This window comes from Hippocampus bargibanti, linkage group LG01 (assembly GCF_051943395.1).
Source record: "Hippocampus bargibanti isolate YZ-2025 linkage group LG01, ASM5194339v1, whole genome shotgun sequence".
Lineage (NCBI taxonomy): Eukaryota > Metazoa > Chordata > Actinopteri > Syngnathiformes > Syngnathidae > Hippocampus > Hippocampus bargibanti.
In genome coordinates this window covers 33,285,110-33,303,704 of record NC_142734.1, presented here as the reverse complement: position 1 = coordinate 33,303,704, position 18,595 = coordinate 33,285,110, and the positions used below count along the sequence as shown (strand labels likewise).

At 40.6% G+C, this 18,595-nt stretch overlaps 2 protein-coding genes across 3 annotated transcripts; one reads left to right on the top strand and one right to left on the bottom strand.

The window, feature by feature from the left end:
- The first annotated feature begins 80 nt into the window (after positions 1-80).
- On the top strand, positions 81-5,640 carry gnat2 (guanine nucleotide binding protein (G protein), alpha transducing activity polypeptide 2). The gene is made up of 9 exons (XM_089012077.1): positions 81-409; positions 1,472-1,514; positions 1,820-1,961; positions 2,375-2,532; positions 2,617-2,745; positions 2,812-2,941; positions 3,025-3,178; positions 3,910-4,122; positions 4,935-5,640. Exons 1-8 carry the CDS (start codon positions 304-306, stop codon positions 4,098-4,100), a joined length of 1,053 nt encoding a protein of 350 aa, XP_088868203.1. The 5' UTR covers positions 81-303; the 3' UTR covers positions 4,101-4,122; positions 4,935-5,640.
- A 147-nt stretch (positions 5,641-5,787) lies between these two features.
- gnai3 (guanine nucleotide binding protein (G protein), alpha inhibiting activity polypeptide 3) lies at positions 5,788-17,892 on the bottom strand. 2 transcript variants are annotated; one of them, XM_089012063.1, is made up of 10 exons: positions 17,866-17,892; positions 17,715-17,783; positions 13,840-13,882; positions 13,321-13,462; positions 13,081-13,238; positions 10,973-11,101; positions 8,959-9,088; positions 8,724-8,877; positions 7,276-7,476; positions 5,788-6,951 (listed from the first exon to the last, which is right to left on the bottom strand). In XM_089012063.1, the coding sequence occupies exons 3-9, from the start codon at positions 13,842-13,844 to the stop codon at positions 7,286-7,288; spliced, it is 909 nt and encodes a 302-aa protein (XP_088868189.1). In that variant the 5' UTR covers positions 13,845-13,882; positions 17,715-17,783; positions 17,866-17,892; the 3' UTR covers positions 5,788-6,951; positions 7,276-7,285. The 2 variants fall into 2 exon arrangements, with proteins under 2 accessions (XP_088868189.1, XP_088868181.1); XM_089012055.1 differs by lacking the exons at positions 17,715-17,783; positions 17,866-17,892 and adding an exon at positions 17,247-17,378.
- Between the last annotated feature and the right edge of the window lie 703 nt (positions 17,893-18,595).

The window sequence follows — 18,595 nt, the reverse complement described above, 5'->3', positions numbered from 1 at the left end:
AGACTAATGAGATTGACTGGCCAATCAGGAAGAGGTTTTGTGCTACTAAGGGATTTAAAAAGAGGGAATTAACGGCTGGCTTTATGCGAGACAAGAATTGTTGAACTGAGGGTCCCATCTGATCATTGACTCAGGAGAGACCAGCCAAGCCTGGAAAGCTCAAGCACCTCCCTTCCAATCCCCTTCCGCTTGGAAATCGCCTTTTGGCACGATTAGTGCTACACCAGGATTCTCTGCAACAGCTCAAAGAGGGTCGGCAAAATTTCTTTCCTTGAGGATCTTGAGTGTGAGGAGGCAGAAAGAATGGGCGCTGGAGCGAGTGCCGAGGACAAAAAGTCAAAGGAGTTGGAAAAGCAACTGCAGGAGGATGCCGATAAGGATTCAAAAACGGTCAAGCTTCTGTTGCTTGGTAAGTGAACGCCTAACAGCACGCCGGGGTCACTCGTGAAGGTGGAGACAGCGCTCGCTTTTTAGAACTCATCGCTTTCAATTGAATTTTCTGACAAAATGAAACTTATGCCAAGTCTGACGGCAAGCGTGGAGTGAAAAAAAAAGGATAAAATCATTTGAGTCAGAGACAATGCTGGGGCGTGAAAACTAGTAAAGGCAAATCCAATCCAAACTCATTATTGTGGGAGTATGAAGATTCAGATTCAGGCTGGCTTGATATATCTCGGAAATGGAAAAGAGTCTGTCACAACCGCTCACTACTTATTAAAACGTGACGACACAATGTTGGGGAGGGATTTGCAGGCGTGTTCCTCACATAGGTCGATGGGAAAGATGACCAAAGAGCAAATGTGACTGCAAATCCAACAAATTAAATCACAAAAAACATATGCTCATGAATATTGGTCGATTTACACCACGTTTTCAGAGGAGTACGTCAATTGGGTGCAGAAGGGTGCTCTCAAAAGAGCCACAAAGACGTTTGGTTTCTGATGTAAGGACGTTGGCGCTTAAAAGATCACAGCCTTGGGTCTAAATGAATCACAGCACAGCGGCGATACGTCAATCCAATTAGCTAACGGGTTTAGAGCAGATCCACTTGCCTATGCTTATCCGTTCGATGACATACAAAAAAAAATTGGACTTTCATCTTCTTCGTAGCAGACTCATTCGGCCGTCCGCTGCCGCTGTCATGACACTCACCACATTCTGTCAAAAAATCCATCAACAAGTATACCAAACAATCTAGCAGTTTCCTACAAGGATACTGTCAATCGTATTCACTGTGTTAATTGTTTTGCAAATGGGGTCAACAAGCTGTTTTCTAGTCTAGGGTTGAGATGTGTGTCATGGAGGCAGCCAAGGAAGCGACATTTCGAGTCAATTTTGGCAAGGGAGCTCCTTTAAGTTGCTGGAAGAAAAATTCTTTTACCGTTTATGGGCCGAACCGCGTCCACGCTGAAGAGAAACAGCTTCTGCTAAACGTTATCCTCCCCCACCCTCACACCCCCCCTCCTTGCAGGTGCTGGCGAGTCTGGCAAAAGCACCATTGTCAAGCAAATGAAGTAAGTAAACATACACTAAACTAAAACACACACACTAAATAAAAAGTGTCAGCAGGAAAAAGTTACAGTGGGCCTGAACGTTTTTGGAATCTGAGTGGCTAGTCGGCTGAATTTCTCACCTTCTTTACGTAAAAGGTCAAACACCTGCTCACCCTCATTTGTCGGAACTTGTTTGGAATCAGGCAGACACTGTTATTTAGACTCGCTTTGAACGTGTCATGTTGGCAAACATCCGTGCTATCCTGCTGTGAACGAAATGTAGTGTTATTTGCTAACAAACTGATTACGTTCCGCTTTGTGCACAGGATTTTGCATCAGGGCGGTTACACAAAAGAGGAACAGTTGGAATTCCGATCCATCATCTATGGCAACATCCTGCAGTCTGCTCTGGCTATCATCAGAGGCATGGAGATGCTGGGGATTGATTTTGGCTCTCCCTCCGCACAGGTCTCTGAGGGTTTTAAGTAAAAGTGCGCGATCTGATCCGGGACAGGGGCCGCTCCCTTATTTGTATGCAAAAATAACTCTTCATTTTATCAGACTACAAAATGAAGCTACTAAAAAAAGAAGAAAAAAAAGCCTACTCACATTTGATCATGCATGATGGCAATGGTTGACTTTTGAAGATTCTCTGTGGTCAAACGAGTACAAAACAGTTATTTTAAGCATATAAAAACTTACAAATCATACAGTTTAAAATATGCATGGTACTCACCAGGCAGGGGCAGCACAGATCTTCGCACTACTATATATAATTTTTCCACAACACTTTTATTAGAGAGTTTGCTCAATAAGTACTTCAGGGAACTAATGTCAGCGTTTAGGTTCTAAGTGGATTTTTCTTTCTTTCAAAACTGCAGGAGAATGCACAAAAACTGCAGAATTTGTCCGACTCCATCGAGGAAGGCACAATGCCTACTGAACTGGCCGACGTCATCCAGAAGCTCTGGAAGGACTCCGGTGTGCAGGCCGGCTTTGAAAGAGCCGCTGAGTACCAACTCAATGACTCGGCCGGCTAGTGAGTTTGCATCTTCAGCTCTTGAAAAAGAAAACAAGCAGCAAATCTTTCCGTAAATGTGACAGTGAGCTGTTTGCGTTTCAGCTACCTCAACGAAATGGACCGAATCTGTAAACCGGACTACCTCCCCACCGAGCAGGATGTGCTGCGATCTCGAGTCAAGACAACTGGTATCATTGAAGAACAGTTCTCCTGCAAAGAGCTTCACTTCCGGTGAGAGACGGATAGTAAAAATGTGAATCTCACAAGCGGGACACTAAGAGGTTCTTTGCTGTACAGGATGTTTGATGTGGGAGGCCAGAGGTCCGAGAGAAAGAAGTGGATCCATTGTTTCGAGGGCGTGACGTGTATCATTTTTTGTGGCGCCCTCAGCGCATACGACATGGTGCTGGTAGAGGACGACGAAGTGGTGAGATGGGCCGCGAGCTATGCTGTGAAGAAAGATCCTAAAATCAAACCAGTCACTGACGCCTTCTCACTTTGACCTTTCAGAACCGAATGCACGAGTCCCTTCATTTATTCAACAGTATCTGCAACCACAGGTTCTTTGCGATGACTTCCATTGTTCTGTTCCTCAACAAGAAGGATCTTTTTGAGGAGAAGATCAAGAAGGTGCACCTGAGCATCTGTTTCCCAGACTATGATGGTAAATCCAAATGTTAGCCAAAATAACTCAAACACATGAGTTGCGAGCAACTAAAAAAAAGTGTCTGCTGTTATTTTTACACATCAAATTTGTAATAATTCTTTTGGTGCGCAGTTGTGTGTAGTGTACAAACACCGCACACAACAGAGTGTCTCAGTCTCTATTGAGCCAAGACACATTTACAGTCCAACTCACGGCACACCATCAAACAAAAATGTCCCTGAAGTAGACACGCTAAATAACTCTGGTTTTGTGTCAACGTATTCACAAATTGACTTACTCAGAGTGAAATCAGGGCCTATTTCATATCACACAAAGCTTCTGTACCAATGGCAAAGGGTGAAAAAAGGCTCAGTGTTCTTTCTGAGATATCATGAAAGAACGTGTTCTTGTTCTGCCTGGCATTATACTTTTTATATACCTAACAGAAGATAAATTAATGCATTTAGATTATTTAGAGTAAGTCCATAATAATTTTGGTTCCACTCAAGTCAAATTGGACAGTTTGGTGCAGCACACCTGATTAATTATCGATCACTGGTTGGTGAGCAGGCAACCTATAACGTTCTAGATAGCTAGTTCTAGCTAGCTAGCTAGAACGTTATACGTTGCTATTGCTCCTTTCTGAAGCCGTTTTGTCAGTCATACTCTTACAAATTGTTACTTTAAAGTACCTGTTGGCTCTGTACCCGGATCAAAGCGAGAATACAACTCACGTCAATTTATTGCAGGCCCCAATACGTACGACGACGCCAGCAACTACATCAAGTCGCAATTTGAGGAGCTGAACATGAAGAAAGGGGCGAAAGAAATCTACTCCCACTTGACCTGTGCCACAGACACGAAGAACGTTGAAATTGTGTTCAACGCTGTCACAGACATCATTATCAAGGAGAACCTTAAGGACTGCGGTCTCTTCTAAGCAGCCTCAAAGTCGTATGTAGGTGAGGACCCATTTGTGACACGGCACACATAATTTAATCAAAAGGGGGACAATAATAACTGCAGAAGATGAGGAAGATCATTGGCTATGAGGTGACATCATATGATGTTAATGTCAGAATGGTTTTGTTAAGGGGTGGGGCAAACTAATGGGAAGGGAATTAAATCAACGGTTGGAAATTGGCATTTAGATCTACAAGAAGAAAAAGACTGAGCGTTAGCTTGATGAGTCACGCTTGCCAAGGCCCGGTGAGAAAACTTTGAAAATGTAAATAAAAAGGCCACGCCTCCCTCCCCCAAAAAATCCAGTACCAAATTCAAGTAAAATTATAAAATGGGAACGCTCCTTTTCACTAATAAAAGATCACAGTTAATTGCTCTTTCAATGAAAACAATTCGGTTTAGTATTCAGCAGCCTCATTTTCCAACAAGGGGGGAAATAGTTTATTCTTAAGAGCCACCTTGATATTTAAAACACACAGACGAGCCAGGTCGTCCGAAGATGACCTGGCTCATAAAAGATAGATAGAAGATCATAAAAGAAAAAAAAATCAATATGTACATGCAAAATATGATGAGAAATGGTACACTCTCACGTTGTAATAATACATTATTTGTTGAATAACTTGCAGCCAAATAAATTGGAGTCAATTTACGTTTTTTTTTTCTGTGCATAGTCACAGCCTCTATCTCCTAAAATGGATGCCAATAGTGCCACCATCCACAGCTGTGAAAATGCAAAATTTAAAGCCTGTACAGTATATTTGAGCAAAAGTATTGGAAACTGAATTTGTGCTTTGCCTTGTCTTTGCAGAATTTCACTCTGTCCCTCATGTATGGGCATGAACTGAAATGTGTACCACTGGAGCAGCAAGGATTCTCTCGATTCATTGTGTTCATGCCAAGTGAAGTTAACATTTTTTCCTGCCACACAGTGCATGTCCAACTGGACCGAATGGACATCCATGTTTTGACTGGTTCCTCATTTGTAGAAAAAACAACCAAACAGGAATTTGAAGTAGCCCTCATTACTTCCTTTGCAAATTTCCCACCAGTTTGATTAAGAATAAGGTACTTCAAATGAAAAAAGGACAACAACCCCTGAGTTAAAGATTAATTTTTTTGTGTAGCATCATGGCATCCTTTGTTTTTTTTTTTTGTTTTGTTTGAGTACCGTAGTCTCTGTGGTCTTGATATAAATGTAAAATGCTGCTGGGGGCAAATATGTAAAATGATTCGCCTTGCTTGCAGAACATCCAGATTATAAATGTATTAAAATAGTGCTGATGTTTTCGATACACCTGACATGATAAGAAGAGAAAAAACACATATCTGATGTGTGAACATGTTAGACGAACATTGTATATAGCTGAATCATAACTGCTTTGAACAATCATAAAATGCACATTATATATATATATATACTGTATATGATTTCTGATAAAAGGGAATTAAAATTGACAGGTTGTCCTTTCTTATGAAATGTAGAGGCAATGAATTAAAGCTGCATCACACATCTCTCTCCCCGTGTATTTCTTGGCTTTACTCAAAAGCATCAACACATGAATCAACAAAAGCCAAAAGAAAAAGAAGAAGATCAAGTGGCTATGATGCAATGCAATTTTTTTGAATGACTTTGGCATATTTTGGTTGGAAAGTGGGAGAGGAAGTCATTGTTGTTGTCATGGGATGGGATGCGTTAATAGCACATGAATGCTTTCAGGGGCAGTGGCCGCTATAGTGGACAGTTTATCATGTTATCCGCTTATAAGGTGCGGAAGAACTAAAAATGATCAGAAAATGGATGGATGGACGGATGGAAGGAATTTGGTGATGTGTCAAGAGAGAAATTTCCATTTCCCAAAGCTGCTAGAGCTGTGGATGCGGTCCAACACAGTAGTCAAAGATGCACATGACAGTCTCCAAACTTCCCTTTTTTTGTTTCTTTTCATGCATTTGTGAAAGTACATTTTCGTAAAATAGCAATATTTACATGTATTCCTTTAGCATTCCCTGCTGTTTTTCACTGGACTTTGTTCCTGTCGATGGTGTCTCGTACTATACGGGCAACAGGTTATTGCGCTTCAAGCCCTATAAATCCCATTTCCTTTACACCCTTGGCTGTTTTTAAGTCTTCAAGGTGGACATCGGCTATCTGGTGAGAGGTTTTGATTTCGAACGAATCTGCCTCTTGGCTGATGATAGAAAATGAGCCAATATAAATGCAGAGTAAACACATGCATATTCTAAATGGGAAAAAATGATTGATGGGCTTTCTTTGAAGAGGACACGAGGGAAAAAATAAAGACCTCCTGAGTATGAGGTGAGAGCTGTTAAACAAATACGCACTTATTTAATCATTCTCCACAGCCGAGCCTCCTATATGAACAAATATTCAACAAGAAATTGCACAATCCCCACCTCCTGTGATGTAATAAAACAAGTCAGATTGTGCTGCTGTGGAATTTATTAGACTTGATGCAAAGCGACCTCGGGACGTAAACAATGTCCGCTATGAAAGTTGCCATTGAAAGACTCCAAAGCAACACTGTGCAACTATGTAATGCAACTATTTGCATAAAAACACATTTAAGCAGATGAAGTGAATTTACAAATAAACTGCTTCAGTGGGAATACAAGGTGATCAATGTAGTCGTTTACCTGCCCTGAATGCTAAGACCTAGCAAAAAACTTGCAGGGATTGCTTGGCTCGCCGCTCCCACCAATCTCTCCACCTTTTAGGTGTCACGAAGCAAGTCCACACAATGGCGGTTGCAACACTTGGTACAGACGGCACCATCTTTGTCCTTGTGTAAAACGCTGCACTGCACCTTTATGCAGATGACACATAAGCAGTCAAGATGAAAACATGTGTTAGGCCATTATTTATGATTTTGCTGTCTTGTAAAAAGCGGTTGATTCATATTCCAAACAGTAAGAAGTATAACGATAAAGGAAGAAATTATTTTGAAAACCCTAATGACCTAACCAGTGTTCAGTATATAAAAAAACATGTATTACCTGAACCAAATAAAGATCACACAATCTGCTGCAAAGTTGATCATAAGAGTTCTTCCAATAAAAACACGTGAACGTGAACACAAGGCTCAGGGTCATCAGAAATGTTGAAGCTGTGAAGTTGGTGACCTTCTGACCTTTTGTGTCTCAGTAGAGCCCAATATCCGCCAGGTTGATTTTGATGATAACATCGGTGACGGCGTCGAACACAAACTGCACATTCTTGGTATCTGTGGCGCAAGTGAAGTGGGTGTAGATCGCCTTGCTGCCTTTTTGTTTATTTAAGTCTTCAAACTTGCCCTGGATGTACAGTGCTGCTTCCTGGTATGAATTATCACCTTAACACACACCACAAATAAATAAAGAAGCAAATAAATAAATAAATACATACATACATACATACATACACACACACACACACACACACACACACACACACACACACACACACACACACACACACACACACACACGCACACACACACACACACACACACACACACACACACACACACACACACACACTAAATTAAAATAAATAAATAAATAAATAAATAAATACAGTACAATTGGGCAAGACAAACACACACACACACACACACACAAAAGTGAACCATATATATGTGCACTCTGCATTCTATCAAGGTCAGTGTTAACATCACATCAACATCACATTGTCTTGTTGAGAGTCAAGACTGAAACACTGTTCAGTTGAATGTCAAACTCTTCTCATCGAACTCATCAACTCAACAGGAAACACTAGTCCGACACGTCTGATCTTAAGATTGACTGAAATCAACACATTTGAGGAAACCCAAACTTCATTCATAACCGGAATTGTTGTTTTCTGCTTGACAGTGATGTACGCATGCATCCGAACACGATAAATGCATTTTCCTTGTTAAATACTTGTTAATGCACAAATGTTGATTATATTAGCTTGAAGGTACAGCTTCTGACGTTGTATACATTTAGTTCAAATTGGATGAAATATCCTCAGGAGTGGCGACAAGTCGAGTTTGCTGTGTTTAGGTGGGAACAGCTCGCTCCAATTTTGTCAAATGAGTTCAGGCATATCATTTTCAGGCTAGCTTAGCATGTTTTTTAAATGTGGTTAACGTATAGTGCTTCACTGGATGGAGCAGTCGTGTCCCCGGAGCATCTGCCGATTTGGTGACAAAAAGCAGAGTAAAAAATTTAGAGTGACTAAAATCATCTCCAAGTCTTAGTGCAAAGGGTGTAACGGGATTTTAATGGATTGATTAGACTTGCTAGCATTGACCACTAGTGAAGATCGCCATCGTCAAAGTTTTGACCACGATACGAGGCTGAGAAAATCCCATTGTCAGAATCCAATTGAGCGTGAGCCCTTTATTTTGAAGTGCAACGTGTTGTGAGGAACATCTGGCTACACCGCTCCTCAAATGATACATTGACGATATGTACAAAGTCAAAATTGCGATACCTGCCCTCCATCTTTACTCTTTCAGTGACTGCAGGTTACAACAGTGCACAGTTTATCAGGTTATCCCGGTTATTCATTATTTGTGCATGAAATGATGAATGAGGCAAGAGTTGATCCTACCTGAGTACTCGGGGTAGCAGATTGTGAGAGGGCTAGTTGCAATCTTCTCCTCAAATAGGTCCTTCTTGTTGAGGAAGAGGATGATGGAGGTGTCTGTGAACCACTTGTTGTTGCAGATAGAGTCAAAAAGCTTCATGCTCTCATGCATGCGGTTCTGAGGGGGAAAAGAAAGCAACAGAATGACCTCTCAATACACCTGTTCACATTCGAGAAGAGAAAGGAAAAACCAACAAACCATCTCCTCATCCTCAGCCAAGACCAGATCATAATCATTGAGAGCAACGCAGAAAATGATGGCCGTGACTTCCTCAAAGCAATGAATCCACTTCTTCCTCTCTGAGCGTTGACCCCCCACATCAAACATCCTGCACACAAAAACCAAGGCGGCGTAAATATCATTTCAGTTTCAAGACCACATGATGATAGTCGGGAAAAAAAATTAATAAATACAAATGAATAGGAGTGTCTTTCTTACGTGTCAACGTGTCTCTTTAAGTCAGAAGTGCTTAACCTTATTAGAGGTACTGAACCCTTCAAAGATTATTTTAAAAAAGTCAATACAATTTTGAGAAATAAGTGTACATTTAGAAAAAATATTTTAGCAACATAAAAAACAAGAGAAAAACAAGGATAATACTCAGTAGAGTGTTACTGAGGCTGCCATGCAACGTGTCGGCACCATGATAATGTAAATTAGCGCCGGGACTAGACTAATAATGAATGTCAACAGTGTCCACACCTCATCGCTGTTCAACTTGCCACCAAATTTTCTCCATGACAAAACCCACAATGTCGATGAAATGTTCTGGACCAGTCATTTTTTGCCACGGGCCACATTGTAGTTATGGATTCCTCTCGAGGGCCGTTATGAATTTGGGGAACCCATTAGAATGTTTAAATCCCTTCAAATACTACATATAGAGCACACAGCAAATTAATGAATAACTCGTTTTCAAATCTGAAGTCAAGAATAATGACTTTTATTGTGGTTGACATCCAAAAATATGAAATTTTGGCTCAGATTTTAGCAATCATCATGGAATTTAACAAGTTTGATTTGCTTTCGCGGGCCGAAAAAAATGATGTGGCGGGCCGGATTTGGCCCGCGGGCCTTGACTTTGACACCTGTGTTCTGGACAGTATTTCTAAAAACTAGACATAAATATATTAAAGGGGGCGTAACACTGGGAGGCGTGATGGCTGTCATTCTTGTCAGCGTGGAGGAATTCCCTTGGGTGCTTTTTTCCCCCTAAGGTTTCTCTGTTTCTAGACATGCCTTTATTAATGGTGTTTATCAGTGTGTCTCTGTGAGTGCGAGAGGGAGGGAGAGAGAGAGGGAGAGAGAGAGAGAGAGAGAGGGGGGGGGGGGGAGAGCAAGACAGAGACAGACAGAGATGGAGAGAAAGACGCAGATAGAGAGAGACAGAGACAGAGAGAGAGCAAGACAGAGACAGACAGAGAGACACACAGACAGGGAGAAGGAGAGAGAGAGAGACAGAGAGACTGAGAGAGAGAGAGAAATTACAGGTTTGTGTGGATAAAGTTTTGTTGATGTTTGGGGGAAGGGTCCTCTTTTTATGTTGTATTTTGAATGTTAATAATTTCACAGCTGAATATTTGTGTCTGAAAAGTCCAACATAAAGAACATTTGATTGATTGATTGACTGAGGGTTTCGATCCGGGAATGTTGTTCATATTTGTCAAGTGAGGGCATGTGGAGATGTTTCTGTTATTAAAGGCAACATAAAGAAAGTTGACTTGACGTCTCGAAAAATAGATACTCAATTCCGATTTTTCATTTTCATACGATATGATTTCTATTCAAATATTGAATACTCATGTTGAATTATTTTTCAGATTTGATTGATGAAATATCCATAGAATGAATTATCAAAATAGATAATCTCATTAAACAGTTCATTATTTATTTAATTATGAATAAATATAACAGTTATTTTCACGTTTGCAACACACAGGTACTATGGCTTAATTTTATAAACTTGACTTTTGCCTATTAGTTTATACCCTATTCATTTTTCTATACCTCCCTCTGCACAATGACTCGCCTGCACCTCTAAAAACAAGTCAAACCACTCGGTTTGCGTGATACGGTCGGTAAAAAGACAAACACATGAGCAAACAGAGCACGGGGGATGCTGAGATTTGAATCCAGAAACTCTCAACTGGATGGCACAAAACAAGTTAGCTATTCATATGCCCAATTTGGTGACCACGAAGCTTTTACTCACTTAAAATAGAGATCTTTGAAGGTGAAGTGAGTTTCAACGATGCCTGTGGTCTTGACACGAGTCCGCAGTACATCCTGCTGGGTCGGGATGTAGTTGGGCTGACAGAGCCTGTCAAAGTCGTTCAGGTAGCTGCAGTCAAGAAATAGGATCAAAGTGCGCTCAGGTGATACAATCACATTGTGGATCGTAATTCAATCCATTAGGTCTATAAGCAACATTTTTATAAGCAACATTTACTGCCATTCGTGAATTTATTTGGGAATTAAAAAGCATGACGTGAAGCGCCATTCCCAGATTTGTTCAAGTTTTTGTTTTTCTTGCAGGCGCTGCCGATCAAGCGCTGATCAGACCTTTGTAATGTTTTTCCCTACCACGAGGGATCAGCGTTTGCCTTTTGTACAGCTCCAGACCCATATAACTTAGGAATTAACTCGTCTAATGTTTCTTATGCTGCATTGAATGTTTATGTAGTCCTAAAACTCAATACTGTGTGGGTCCTGCAATTTGAGTGAAAATGATAAAAACTCTGGCAATGGAGTGGATACATTTTTTCACATCGTCTGGCAGTGAATGAGTTAATACTCGATCACATGCCGTCGCTCCTCCCTGACATACACTTGACACAAATTAATGGACTACTTTCCTTTTGCGGCAGGATTTTGGTGACATCTTGTGTCAGTTTTGGGAGTTTAGGATTCACATTTGGTGAATAGTGAGATGATAAATAGATAGCCGTGTATCTGATTGGCAACCAGGCGCAAAAAAAAAACAGCTGGGAGTGGCTCCAGTAAAAGTACACACTCATGGTGTTCTGGATCGAGAAAAAGAAAAAAAAAAACAGCCAATACAGTGAGACCTCAACTTACAAACACCTTAACTTACAAACTTTTCGTCTTACAAACGTCAAATTTATGAAAATTAAACCTTATAATAAGCACTATTTTCATAATACACACCCACCACGGCTGGCGGAGTGATCTTCGGCGGAAGCACACGACCGCACAGCACCAGAGGTTACGTTACCAACAGTCCTTATGGAAGGTGACTCTCCTTCCACAAGCCATCAACGACCATCAAAAAGGTCAATAAAACTTTATTTTACAGCACAGTTTATTTCTTCAATTACAGTCCTCATGTAATGTGCCTCTCTTTCCAAACAGCAATTCCTTTTGACCTTCGACCTCCAACGCCATTCCATCAAGCCATAAATGACCATCACAAATGTAAATAAAGTGACTTTATGATACAATGCAGTGTATTTCTTTCATTACAATACAATAGCACATTTATTATACATAGAATAAGGTATGTTGTGTGTAGTTTTAAGGCTTATTTAGTTGAAAAGTATATTTTATGGAAACCCGGGAACGGATTATTCCCATTTTAATGGTTTCCTATGGGAAAAAGGTTTTTGAGATACACACTTTTCGCCTTACACACTCTGTCTGGGAACCAATTAAGTTCGTAAGTTGAGGTCTCACTGTATTTTAGATTCAATAAGTGTTTCGGTTGACAAGATGAATGCTCCAAGTCACGCTTTCCTTGGAGCACAATAAATTGCCCATGATGGCAAAATCGCCAGAGGTGTTGCTTCTCTCTTCTTGCTTAGGAATGCAATCGAGTGAGGAACAAGCTAGCACACAGCGATCTTTAAAAACAAGACACGTCTTGCCTCCTTTGGATTCAAGTGGAAATACCGGGCCGATGATGAAGAAGTCTTATTAAAAGCTGACGAGATGCAAAGTCGCAATAAAGCTCCGGAAAGACTGATAAGAATGTCACTAGAAACCATTGAGGATTCCTGTGGAATAAAGAACGTGCGAAACAAAGTGAAGCTTGAGAGGAGGCAATACGGAAAACAGAATGAAATATTTAGTGGTTGCTTTTTTTATTCCTGGAAGGATGGTGCTTGACTGGTTAGTGCATACACAGTGCAGAGGATGTGTGTTTGATTCCGGAAAAATCACGTCACTGCATGGGTTTTCTCCGCATACTCATGTACGGTGGGTTGGAACACTAAATTCTCCCAATGTGTGATTTTTGTCATTTGCCCGAACTACGCGCAGTTCAGTGGAAACAAAAAAAAAAAATGGTAAGATGGATCTCACTATGCAGCAGAATCATTGAGCTGATACTCTCGCGACCGCTCAAAGCAGGCCCGGACGCCGCTGTCGCCCCACAGTCGCTGGATCACGCCGCTAAGCTCCGCCGACATCGTCCCTTCCTCTGCCGAGCTGGCTAGCGCAAAGAGCTGTCGGGCATCGTCCTGGGAACACACGCATACCGTTCTATCATATGCAGCTCATGACACGTTTACGTTGTGAAATATCTCAGTGTTGTTAGCTCACCGCCCGGGACTCGTCGCCAAAGTCTATCTTTAAGTGCCCCATTGCCCGGATGATGGCCATGATGGACTGGATGGTGTTACTGTAGACCACCACTTTGTACTGACTGCACTCCTCCTCCGAGTAGCCATCTTCATGAATGATTCTAGCAATGAAAGCAAAAAAAAACAAAGCTTTCAGCTTGTATAAATATTTAAAACTGTGAAGAATGGCTCCAGCTCAATTGGGACATGTTAGCGATCGGCAAGATTTCATTGCAAGCTGTCACTCGAGCTGGAATTTAAGCTTCTGTGAGCATGCAGCATGTCTAATGTGGGAAACTGAGGGAGTTCATTCATATCTTGCCAGGCTATGACCGGCCTCGGTGGCCTTTGTTTCACATGTTGTGCAAAATAGACTTTTTGCTGTGCCCCAGTGCATCGGAATGAGTGTGCTCTCTCGTTTCCGCATAGATGAATCATGTTTGTTACCGCAGACAACACGGCTCAAAACAAAATCAACCTTCTGTGTGGTCATGCTTACTTCATCTGCTTGACTAGTGTGCTTTTCCCTGATTCCCCGGCACCTGGAAATGAGACAAACAATAATTATATTCGAGCCACGGCACTTATTTTGCTCTCACTTTACCGAACATCATGAAACATGTTTGTATTTAACTGCAAAAGTTTATTTTGACTCGAGCCCGAAGATTTCATATGTAGAGTCAAGTAGTTGGAGTACTTCAGAAATGGGCTTTTTCCACGTATCCAAACCAGCAATTTCGATGGAAGAACACATTGTCAAATAGGTTTTCATTTACCCAAGAAATCCCACGCTAACATAAACCTGATGACATAATATGATATCATAAATTCATATACAATATACAATATGATATACTGATATTTCATAAAATATAATAAAAAATTAAAAGAAAGAAACCACCGAGGTGCATGTAGAAGTGGTAATCATTGTTGTTCTCTGTAGGGAGAGACAGAGAGAGACCAATAGTGACGGTTTACGCAAATGATTTAGACATTGGGGGTGTTGCAATAAAGGGTGGGAGACTCACTTCCCATGACAAACGATTACAGAATTTCAACATTAAGCTGCACAGGATGCATCTGGCTGACTGAGCATTTTGCTTCCACCAGAGGGATAACAAACATCGGACCAGTAAAAGAAGAAGAAAAAGGAAAACAAAACTGTCTGGTCGCAGTGTAAATCTGTAAAAAACACACATTTTCAATTATACGGAGCGAGACAGCCAGCTAGCTAGTTAGCTAGGTAGCTAGATATATAGATAGACAGCTAGCTAGCTCAATAGATCTAATAGATGCCCTTTAACTAGAACACAAGTTTTAGCATAATGCTATGGTGTATTTTTAAGATTAAAAGTGTTTCATACTTTCAAATTGGACGCCATTTTCTCAAAAGACCTTCAGTTTATGTTCAGTGGCATTGATTAAACCTCAAACACTTGCATCCATCCATAAGATTAGATTAGATGGTATTTTATTTGTCTCACAGTGGAGAAACGTACATTTCACAGCAGCAAAAACAAAATACAGGAGCTGCTGTAAAGGCAGCCACTCTGCGTGAATGTCTACTGATTTAAGGAACATATTCCTTTGGTCTCATTTTTTTTTTACTCAAAGCTTTATTTTAACTCCCAATCTTTTTCATATCTCCAATGTTTAACATCAAAATATATAGAGATGCATTTTTAGGTAAAGTCAACAGGTCCTGACAAGAGATCATAAGCAGAACCGACATCCAACAAACATACACATTGAATCAAAAAGAGGTCAACTTCTGGTTTATTTGGAAAGGTGGTTTCAGAATATTTCCGTTGCGAGAGAAAGCATTGCCAATGCACTACAAAGTGCAGTACAAAGTGACAGTCAACCACTTCTCCATGTCTGCGCTCCTTATTTATCCATCTATCCATTCATTTTACGATGCGCTTTATCCTCACAAGGGTCACAGGCGTGCTGGAGCTTATCACAGTCATCTTCGGGGACTAGGCAGGGGAAACCCTGAACCGGTTGCTAGCCAATAACATCAGCGTGTGCGCGCATGTTAAAATGGACCAATCCATATATGTTGCATCTGATTCAAGTTTAATTCTACACTGCAATTCGGTCAGTACTAAAAGTTTGAGGATGGTGTTGAAAACAGGATGTTGGTATGCCATCAATACTACTTGGTACTTACTACTGTAATAGAATAGCATGTTTAGTCTTAGAATGGGGTTATCGCTTGCTTGATTCAAACACAATTGATGTTTACTTGAATATAAACCACATAGTGATGGTTTATATTGAAGGTCACTGGAATCAAACTTCCCCGACGTAGGCAGAACCCTCACATCATGGTTTGATGAAAAAAATGTTTTTGCTCACTAACTTGTTTTCCACTTGAGCTTTCTAGTTCATGTCTTTTCAAACAGACACCTGGAGTTAGCCGATAATTAAAATTATGTTTTGTTTACACCTTTTTGGTTCTTTAAAGAATAGACGGATGTTTGTGGGTGACATGGGCCACGTGGCCGATCACACTTGTATTTTCGGTGACTTCAAATGGGCTACTCAGCAAATTGGGTTCATTAACAGAGTATTCACCATTTTTAGGTCAAGCAAATCTAGGCCACTAAAGTATCCAGTTGCACTCTCCTCATAATTATTTCTGCTGCTTTTCTTTTCACTCTGCTTGCATTATTATATTATTGACATGATGGTCACTTTTCATATAAAAAAATGAAAGAACATACATTGTGACCTACTGCTGCTTTGTATGAGCTGTCTGAAACACATTTAACTTATTTACTCTTTTTTTCTTTATTATGCTTGAACAGACATTGGAAATAAACACAAAATACAGTCAAGCAAATCATGACAATGTTCTTAATGAGACGGTTTAGTGAAGCTCAGCTAACTCTCTTTGAAATAGACCACAGTTTTCTTTGAAACATCTACATCTCTTCAACAGCAATAATTCTCACAGAAGTAGGGGAAAAACAAACAACATTGACCAACTATGCATTTCCCATTGATACAAGTGAGAATTTTATGCCATTTTATACAGCTTGCCTTGTGCGGTGTTAAATGGACTAAAGAATATCCTAACATACACATTTTTCGATTCTTGAGTCAGCAGTTGACTGATTTTTATACTTTGTGTTGCCAGCAAAAATGTTGGGCGCTCAAATAAAGTGAACAAAAATAAACAATTACCGCACTACTATGCCGTCTTACATCTGCAAGGTAAGCCACAGTCTCAATGCTCTTTCATCTTTTTATACAACAATGCAGTCAAAAACACAAAATTAGAACTTTGTTATAGAAAGCTGCTGTAGGCCACAACTCACAATCATGGACATTCGTACGTTGACAGTCCGGAAATTATGCCCTTTAAAGACACAAAATTAACAAATTCCACATTACACACTGTAGTAATACTTCATGAAACCAGTTGTTTATTTATGTTGTTGTTTATGTTTGATCAGGTTTGCTATTATACAAGTTAAACGCTTTATGACAGATTCAGCTGTTGTTAAAGCACTATACTGTGAATCAATATGTATTGTATGCAGTATTATTTTCATTATTCATATCGTGGCTAACCCCAACCCCGTTTTAGGGAGGTGAGGGTGTTAGAAAGTGAAAATAGCATTTTAAAAATATTTGTCTTTATACACCAGTGCATCGAGTTACAAACAAAACGAATTAAACTCGAAAGTCGAAGGCACCAGTGCATATGCAATTCGGGAAACGTTGGACTCGCAAGCGTCAGTGCAGATTTGACTGCAATATCTGGTTTCTATCAATGAAATCTCAACAGGTGAGGAAACGTCAGCTCCAGACCAACGCACTGTAGTTAAATCCTCCCAATTCTACTGAGGTAAGACATGTTGCGCCAAAGCCTCGAAATAAAAAAAATATTCTTACCGAGTAAAAGCAGCTTCACTTCTCTCAATAACTTCTCTCTGTCTTCTCGCAGGTTTTTATCGATCATCTTGCTCCTCTCCACCGCAGCTTTGTCTTCGGCGCTGAGGGTGCACCCCATTTTGACTTTCGAATTACTTTCTCCCCTGGTGTCGTCCGTCGTCTGGTGTTTTTTAGCGGCTCATTGGGTCGGGGGAGAGTCGGTGAGCTGTTATGAGTCCAGAAAGGAGTGGGAGACCAGTTGTGTCCAAAAAGAGGTTTCGTCTGATGCTTAACTCATACAGTGTATAAACCACAAGTGTCCTCCAGGGGGGGAATATGGTGTTTTTCAATTTGTTGGGAATAACTCCTTTTTGGGGACGTAATCGTACGGAGTAGCCTTTATGTTAAAATTTTTGATTTAAAACTTGAAAAAATATACATAAAGCGCTTTTGGAAGAAGTATGAAATATAAAATAAAAAAGAGCGTACTTTCGCCTTGGACTGTGTCAGTGGCTCCCACGGTGCAGGCGCGTCCTCATCCAGCTGATTCAGAGCAAACTGAAAGCACAGAAAAGGAAACAAATGTGGACCCTCCCTGTTGACTTGATGGGAAATGTAGTCTACTCGCCCGACGGTATACGTTTGTCGCGTCTGTGCTGCATGCGTGAAATACCACATGGGGTCAGTTGCCTTCCATGTAAGATATGGCACCCATCAATCTGCTCTGTTTATTGCGACGAGAGCCTATCTTCGGGCTGAGGGCATGGGACGCCCTAAACTGTTTGGCGGCCAATCGTAAAAGAACAATTCTTGCTCCCAAGTCCACCGAATGACAAGTTCGTGGGTTTGGTCAAACCCCAGATAATTTGCAACTCCACACAGGAAGGCCAGTCACGTTAACTAATCGAGTTTGTGTGGTAGGACACCGCCCCCTAGCGGTGATATATTAACTGCAGTACACGTCCAGCAATAATAAAATAATAATAATACTGTCATACATTTCATTTATAAGCGCCTTTCAAAACTCTCAAGGATACTTTACAGTAACATAATTATTTATGTACGTTTCAATCAAATTAACAAATCTTATCTTCAGCCAGTTTCCCTAGATTTCCTTGACATTTGGCATTTTATATCTTATTGGATTTATAGTTGTTCATAAACTAAATAGCTTTGTTGTATTTGGGGTAGAATCACCTTATGCTCACGAACAAGACACACATTCGACAACGAAACCAATAATCCAAAATCAACACTAGAGCACCGTGACAAAGAAAGAAAAGGTTATACCGAATGAAAGATGGTCATAAATGTTGCTTTACGCTGCTTCATAGTTACAATGTATCGGCTGGCGAACATTCACGAGGTAA